Source organism: Balaenoptera musculus, chromosome 1 (genome assembly GCF_009873245.2).
Source record: "Balaenoptera musculus isolate JJ_BM4_2016_0621 chromosome 1, mBalMus1.pri.v3, whole genome shotgun sequence".
Classification (NCBI taxonomy): Eukaryota; Metazoa; Chordata; class Mammalia; order Artiodactyla; family Balaenopteridae; genus Balaenoptera; species Balaenoptera musculus.
In genome coordinates, this window is record NC_045785.1 from 32,341,380 (window position 1) to 32,349,246 (window position 7,867).

A 7,867-nucleotide genomic window follows, 5' to 3' on the forward strand; every position below is an offset into this window, starting at 1 on the left:
TTTCAAGCCTTCTAAAATACAAATTCAGCACTCTGCAATTCACAAGAGTGCTTACCGAGTACTGAACCTACATTGTTTAGACATGTCTGAAATGGCATTTCAGGAACCCAGAGTGGAGTGACCAGGTTAGCAACATGATTAGAGATCACTCGTGGCTACCCTGAAACAATTTTCCTTGGTTCCGGGGGATGCGGTGGGCATAAGCTCTGCCCCCACTCTGACATGTTTGAGAAATCTTTTATTAGAAGATGTTCCAGAAGGCAACATTTTAAAATCAGGCAATCAGTAATCACAACTAAATACAAAATTTCAGGTAAACCTGCCTTTTAAAATAAATCAGACTCTTGCAACAGGAGAATTGCCCCAGAGCTTTTTTCTTGTACAAAAACAATTAACACCACTTTGCAAAAGGCATACAAAAATACAGTATTAAAAAAAAGAAGACTGCTCCCGGCATAATACCCAACAGCAGCTCATAAAACACAAGCTATTCAGGTGAGACATCAGTAACCTACATCTCAACTGTTCTCCAAAGACAGTTCCAGAAGTCAGTTGGCTCCCAAAAACCATGCTCCAGAAGGTAGGGAGGCTTTTTCCAAACTTCCACTGGGGTTCTCTGAGGCCAGGGAGCAACCTCAGGAACAGACCCTCATGCATAATAGGTTTGGAAGTAGCAACTGGCTTCCCAGAGCCACGTATAGTGCTCTACCATCCTCCCTTCCCCTACTTTCAAACCCCCATCCAGTAGGCACCTGCTGCCCTGGGCAGAGTTCTGGAGGGGCTGGTCTTTCTTCCAGGCTAGGCTTAGGGGCTGCTGAGGTTGCCCACATGACACCTGTTGGGTTGGGTGCCTTTCTCAGAATGGAGGCTGCGCCTGGAATGCACTTGGAGAGGCTCAGTCCAGCTGGGGAAAAATCCATCATGGTCCACTAAGCAGAGCTCCTGGAAGCTCCTTAAAAACCCACCAGGAAGCTAGTCTGCCTTCCAGAGCTCTGGATGCGTCCCAGCAGCTCTCCCAGTAAGAACTGCAGTAAGGCCCAGATTCTGGGAAAAGGATCTGACTCATGTCAAGCTGGCAGAAGGCCAAGGGTGGCTACAGAGCCAGCAAGCTCCTTGGAGTTGCATGAGAAGGACAGGTTTGCATGGTCCTAGTAGAACTTCAAACTTATCAGTAAGGGATTGAGACGAGAGGGAGGTGGGAAAGAGGAAGTGGTGCAGTTCTCCCTCCTCAGGTGCCTGACATCTGCTTTGAGAAGATTCTAAGATGGAAAACACCTGGGCAGGGAACAGGTTTACAGCCAGGACTCCAAGCCTTCCCCAGGCCACAGTCTGGGACACTTTGCCCTGTGTCCTGGGGAAATACTTCTGACCTGTGGGAAAGGTGGTGCCTTAGAGCCCATTGCATAACAAAGGCAGAAGGAAACAAAAAAGTCCCTGGTGAGGACTGAATGGTCTCTGCCCTCAGAGGAAAGGGCCCAGGGGGCTTTTAGACAAAGAATCTAGAGGCCAAGCTCTTTAAATGTTCTCAAGGTCGCAGCCTGGAGAGTGGTGGGAGGAGGGGTGTCATTTAACATCAGAATATATATATTAAAGGTGTCCAACTCCTCAGCTACTGTAAAGTGTCTGACAGTGAGGTAATGGTCCCTGCTGATCAAGTCTGCGAGCTCATCTTCACCCAAGACAGCTTGTATGTCTCCTGGAAAAAGGAGCCTCAGGGAGAGTGTCCAGGCCCAGCTGTCCCAGTGTCACCCCAGAGACACCAGTGGGAGCATCCTTTTCCAGCCTAAAGCTCATCTGGAGTGTGAGATTTCATGCAGGCTGGAGCCCCCCGACAACGTCCACCACCTGTTGCATAGCATCTGTCAGGCTTTTCTTCGGAGCTCGTGAGCTAGGCAGACCCCAAGGCTCCTCAGTCAGCTGTCCGCCTGAGAAGCCAAAGGCGTCAGAGAAGCCACAGCGCTCCCATGAGTCAGGGCAGAGGGAGAGCTGGGCTGCAAGGTTTCCAAGAATGCAAGCCCTTCTTGTGTGTGCTCCGGCTGCAATGCATTCTGGGATCTACTGTCCAGGCTGTCCCACTGGAACCAAAATGTGCAAATTCCTATGGGGAATAGGGGAGGTTAAAAAATAAATTCGGGTCTTTGTTAAGACAGAGCAGTCAGGCTTTTTGGTCAGTTAGTAGCCACTGAGGTACGCAATTCTTTTCTGCAGTTGCTGCTGCCGACACCGGAGCTGCCTTTTCTCTGTAGCCATCCTCTTCTCAGCCCCCACTAGGGCTTGCAAGTATTCCAAGGCCTTGCTCAGGATCACTACTTTGGGGGCCTTGGAGCAGCTGGCCAGGGTGGGCACCTGGTCCCTCAGGGCCAAGAACCTGGAACGGAGGTCATTCCGTCTTTTGCGCTCCAGGAAGTTGTGGTTCTTCCTCTTGGTCACGTCCTCAGTGTCAGAACTGACAGGTTTGGGGTGGCAGGACTGGGGAGGCTCTCTTTCTACAGGCGGGGGGCTCACAATTTCTTCATCTGCCTCATCTTCCTTTTCCTCTGGTACATCTCTCTCTAGACCCTCTTCTTGGGGCCCTCGCCCTGGAGCCTCTCCTTGGGAGCAGCTTTCTGGAGGAAAACGGGCGGCATAGTTGTGCTGTTGTTGATGGATGGAGATGTGGAAGTGTTTCATGCAGGGGTCCAAAGGGTCTGCTCGCACCGTGATGGTGACCGGCTTCCGGACACCCAGGGACTGTCTCTTCTCCACAGTCACAACGTCGATTTCTTCACCCTCTGTCCAAGAAGAGAGATCAACAGAAGAAACACACCCCATGAGAAACACATACTCAGACCCTATATTGGAGTTTGGGAAAGGAGGTGACATTTTCCCAATTTAGATATAAACAAATTCAAGGGAGGAGAAAGACAGCTGATTCATCTGTAATGAGGCTAAGGGCAGTGTGAAGGAAAGGTGAAATAAGCAAGAAGGAAAATATTCTCCAATTTCTCTTTGCACAGCAAGGCTTAGATAAGAACAAAAGGCAGACCCAAGCCAACAGCCCCCAGTCTGCACAGGCTCTCCCCTCCCCCACTGAGGGGATGGAGAAAAAGAGCTATCAGCCTGGGACAAAGTTTAGCTCTAAAGATCTTCCCCAGTCGGGCTCTTTCATGCCCCATCAGAATTGTAAATGAGGGGTCTGTGGGCAGAGCTGCCCTTTGTTCCTGCCCAGCACAGCCTGCACTTGGGAATTGTTACTTTTCACAAGTTATAAATCCTATTATTCCCCCACCTCTCTATTCTGCCGCCCCTTTCAGCTGAAGAGTCGGAGAAGGGAGGGCTACAACCCATCGCTCCTCACCCAGAGGGGAGGGAAAGGGTTTGCCTTAGCAGCATTTTGCTCCTGGGTTCAATGGGTTTCTAGAGTCATCCATCATTTATAGGTTGCCTGCCCCACCCCCTTCCCTGGACCAGAAGAGGGTTGGATTTGTAATCACAGGTCGGCAAAAGCTGCAGGAACTTCACAAAGGTACAAGCGACCATTTCCAAGCTACCTATGCCAGGGCAGGAACTGAGCAGCATGGGAATGTTCTGATACAAGGGCCAAAACACTAGCAACACCTGGACATGCCCCCATGTCCTTGCTCCAAGGTCTTTTAGGTTACCCCAACCAGGAGAGGGACAATTTGGGGAGAACCTTCCTGCTCCACACGTTTTCCAGCCCCCGCATAGAAGGCCATCTTAATGCATTTCAGCCTGACAACAGAAGAGCTCAGTTCTCGGCCTCTTTTGCATATCAGGATGCTTGAGCCCCTTTGTCAGGAAGGCTTCCATTGTGTGGACAATCGCATTATTTCTCCATTAATAAAACCTGACCATTCAGCCCTCCTGCCCCCAAGGCCTGTGATTGGCTGGCTAAGCGGTGTTTTGAAGGCTGTCTTACCCAGCCCCTGGCCCCTATTGGCTGAGCTTTGCCGTCAGTCACTCTTCCCACCCCCCTCATTGTTTGCAATCTGTTGCATTTTGTTCTGGGCCATGTGGCCTGTGAGTGAACCAGGAGCTCGCAAACAGGTTCAGGTTAAAGGGCAGGTGAGAAAATGAATCAGGAGGCTTCCCCACATCCCAAACCTTTAATATTTCAGGGTTGAACCTCATAGCTGCGGAAGGCTCTGCCTAAGGAAGAAATAAGGTACAACACGATTCTCCTTTTTGGAGAGTAGTGTCTAACTCTACCCAGACAAGGAAGTGTCCTCGGCTGGACAATCAGGTCATACTCCATGTGCAAAGGGAGAAACTGACACCCAGTTCAGCCAAGTCCACACATCACCTTTGTAACGTTCTGGATCTCAAACTAAGATCTCCAGACTCCCAAAACAATGCTCTTTCCATTCTACCACTCCAACAGCCTTTGTAGAGATACATCTTTATTGGTTTCTTGATCTCAAAGTTCCCATTCCAGCCATTAAACAAACAGAAGGTCTTGGTGTAGAAAGCAAGCAGGTTAAAAATGACCTTAACACAGTGGACCGAAAAAATTGACTTTTAATGGTTCTTGTTATCCTTATTTTTACCTTCAGGTGTATGACAACCTCCATACTCATTCCCCAGTTCCCTCTAAATGGTCATGTAAGTTATTCTTAAAAGCTACAGTGAGGTTTCAGTCCTGATTTTCCCGATGCGAGCCTCAGTTTGCACCCTATAAAAAAACCCTCCCCAGTATTTCTCATGGGCACTTCTGAGAAGAGGTTAGGCTAAGAACAACATAGTCTGGTGGCACAGGATGCAGCAGGCTGTCCTCAGTGAGGTTTACACTTGCCTTCAAGGATAGGGAAGGGGAACCTGGAGCTCTGTATCTGTGACCCCAGCACCAAGCCCAGAGCTTAGCACAAAGTAGGGGCCAGCCAACATGTGCTGAATACAAATGAAGCAGCTGAAAGCCCTCAGATGAATTGGGCGGGACCTAGAGGAACACCTTCCCACATCAGGCCAGAGCAAAAAGGCAAGATGTACCACTTCTCAGATAAGCTACCACGAAGTTCCTCTAAACCTCAGAGAAGTGCCTGGTTGGGATGGAGGATTGAGCAAAAGAGGCTGGCTGGATGGCAGGAAGCTGGGGTTCACTTCTGGTGATTTCCTATTTCTAAGCCTCATGTTTTCCATCTGTTAATGGGGAGTGGTCATTCCTCCGCTACCTGTCTCATGGGTGATGGTGTGGATGCACACATGGTAAGGGGTAGGGGTGCAAGAGGAGCCATTATTGTCTTTTGAAAGTAAACCAGGCAGGAGACCAGGTTTTTGAAAGGATGAAGGCTTTGGCTTTGCACAAAGACTCCTCAGCTTCTTCTCTCCTCAGGGGAGTGAGTTCCCCAGAGAAAGAGACAGGAAAAAAAAAAAAATTCAAGCCTGGAGTGACACTTAAGGGACCCTTTCCAGCTTTAGGAGGACAGAAATCCCCTACGGTCCAATCCCCGTATTGTCCTCCTAAGCGCCAAGCCTCAGCCTGTCTCCCTGTCTCCCTTGTCCCCTGGGGCTCCAATCATCATCAAAGGGACGCTGGCTCCCACGCCACTTCTTCAAACTGTTTACTAACACACCCACGTGCCAGACAGACACCGCTGGGGGCTACACCGGCAGCTTCAGCCACAGGAAGGGGGAGGTGGCGGAAGGGCTTGCGCAGACCCAGTGCCTGACCTCAGCGGCAGAGGTTTGGCCACCCATGGGGTGCCCCCCTCTTTGATGGCCCAGGGCTGTCCTTACCCGAGTCGCTTGGGCTCTCGGACCCCGAGCAGGCCTGGGTCTTGGGCTCGCCCAGCGGACAGGGGGCAGCGGGCGCCGGGTTGCCGGCTTCGAGGCTGGGAGCGCAGTCCAGGGTGGCGGGCGCCTTGGGCGGGTTCCCCCGGGGCGCGCCAGCAGCGAGCCGGTCGCTCACCGCTCTCTCCAGCCGTTCCCGGGCCGAGAAGCCGCTCCACATGCAGTCACGGCGGATGATGGAGGCGTAGTTCCTGCCCCAAGCTTTCGAGTGACCCCGGGATTCTGCCTCGTCCCCGGCGCCCCCTCCGGGCCACGGCTCTGGAGGGCCAATTCCGGGGGCCGGGTCCCCGGCGCCGGGACCGGAGCCCCAGGGCGGCGACGTGGGGGGCGACGGCACCAGCTCGAATTTCTTCCAGATGTCCTCGCTGGGCGCCGTGGAGCGGTAGAAATCCTCCCCGCAGTCATAGTCGTAGAAATAGTGCTGGTACGAGTCGAAGTCCATGTCCGCTCCCTGCGGGAGGGAAGGGGGACGTGCTGACCCGGGTGCGGGCCCGGGGAGGGAGGTGTCCCCCCGTCCCCCAGCACAGCTGGCTGCCAGGCTCTCGTCCCTCTCCAATCTCTCGGCTTGGAGCCTGCGCCCTTCCCTCGCGACCCGGCAGCCCGGCCGAGGGTCAGCGTGCCCAGGGAAGCCGGTCACAGCGCGCGGACTAGGCTGCAGGGAGCGAGTTCAAAGCAAACTTTGCCAGCGCCGCCCGGAGCGCAGCTCCCAGGGCCCGGCCGGGCCGGGCGGGGGCGCGCTGTGCCCAGAAGGCAGCCTGCAGCCCGTTCCCCGGGACCCGCGCCCGTTCCCCGGCCGCCCGCAGCCTCACCTCACTCCCGCCGCCGACCGCCTGGAGCGGACCGGCTCCCCGCCGGCTCGGGGCAGCCCGGCAGCCCGCACACATGCACATGCGCGCCACCGAGCGCGCGGACCACACTCAGGAGCTCGCCCCCCTCCCGCGCGCGCTCCCGCCCTCGCTCGCGCACGGCGGCCCGGACGCTCCCGGGAGCGGCGCGGGAGCGCGAGATGCAGGCGCATTGTTTCCCGGCTGCCTTATATCTCGTCGCGCGTCCGGGGCTCAGGGACCGGGGGCGGGCCCTACGGGACAAGCCCCGCCCCTCCCCGCCCCTCCCGGTCGACAGGTGGGGGCGGTGGAGTCCCAGCCCCACCCCTCCAAGCTACCCTATCTCACTCTATTCTATTCCCTGTACCCCTCGAAATAAATTGCACACTGGGGAGCGCAGAGCAGGCGGCGAGCTGATGTAGCCCGGCGGTCGCCTGGTGGGGGCGTGACTCTTTAGCGAGGCCCGGGTGGTCCCCTAGAGACCGAACGAGAACCGCGCTCCTTGCAGATTCTGGGCTGGGGAAGAGAACTACTCCCCGCCCCACGAGCCTGCTTCCCTGGGCTCGCCCCTCTTGGTTCTGGTGCTTCTGGCCCGCGGGGAATAAGGTAGTTGGGGGCAGCCGCACCTCCACCGCGCCGCCTGGTGGCCCTGAGCCCCGAACTGGGGCTGGTCCCTGGCACCCGCTTCATCACCTTTTGGCCCGTTTCATCAGCTCGGTGTTCCTAAACCTCAGCGAAGCAAGGTGGTGAAGACTCCGGATTTTGGAGCCTGAAACTTAACCTTTCTGAACCTTGGTCTCATCTGTAAAATGAAGGGATGGTGATACCTCACAGGATTGTTGTGAGGGTTTAAGAAGATAGAGTATCTAGGGAAGGGATTAGGCCAGGAGAGGCAAGTAGAACAAACTTAGCCCCTGGTATGGGTGGCAAAGAGAATTTTTCCCCAGGACCAGGCCAGGGCTGAGATTCCCCTCCCTAATACCACACACAAAACACTCTGTAGCAGCTGTACTAGTAGAGGAAAGAATGGAGATTTGGAGTCTGGAAACTTCCTTCAAGCCCTTGCTTTGCTACTCGCTAGCTGTAGAGCCAAGTCCTTTGAAGCCTCTGTTTACTCATCTGTAAAATGGGAACTTTGCTTGCAGCTGCATCTCTAGCCAAGATGATGGACGTATAAGCCTTTTGTCCTCTTCTATGCAGACTTCCTTCAGTAGAAGAGGAAAAGCTAAACTATAGGGGCATTCTATTTAGACCAA

The 7,867-nt window shown here is 54.2% G+C and overlaps 1 protein-coding gene across 1 annotated transcript; it reads right to left on the reverse strand.

Annotated features, from left to right (window-relative positions):
• Positions 1-377: 377 nt before the first annotated feature.
• Positions 378-6,803, reverse strand: MYCL (MYCL proto-oncogene, bHLH transcription factor). Its single transcript, XM_036845856.1, has 3 exons — positions 6,597-6,803; positions 5,734-6,238; positions 378-2,771 (listed from the first exon to the last, which is right to left on the reverse strand). Exons 1-3 carry the CDS (start codon positions 6,675-6,677, stop codon positions 2,173-2,175), a joined length of 1,185 nt encoding a protein of 394 aa, XP_036701751.1. The 5' UTR covers positions 6,678-6,803; the 3' UTR covers positions 378-2,172.
• Positions 6,804-7,867: the final 1,064 nt, after the last annotated feature.

Coding starts and splice junctions, on each gene's coding strand:
- MYCL (XM_036845856.1), bottom strand. CDS start 6,677: ATGTGCATGTGTGCGGGCTGCCGGGCTGCCCCGAGCCGGCGGGGAGCC. Junction 6,239..6,596: donor CGGTCGGCGGCGGGAGTGAG/GTGAGGCTGCGG, acceptor TCCCTCCCGCAG/GGAGCGGACATGGACTTCGA. Junction 2,772..5,733: donor CGAGAGCCCAAGCGACTCGG/GTAAGGACAGCC, acceptor CTTCTTGGACAG/AGGGTGAAGAAATCGACGTT.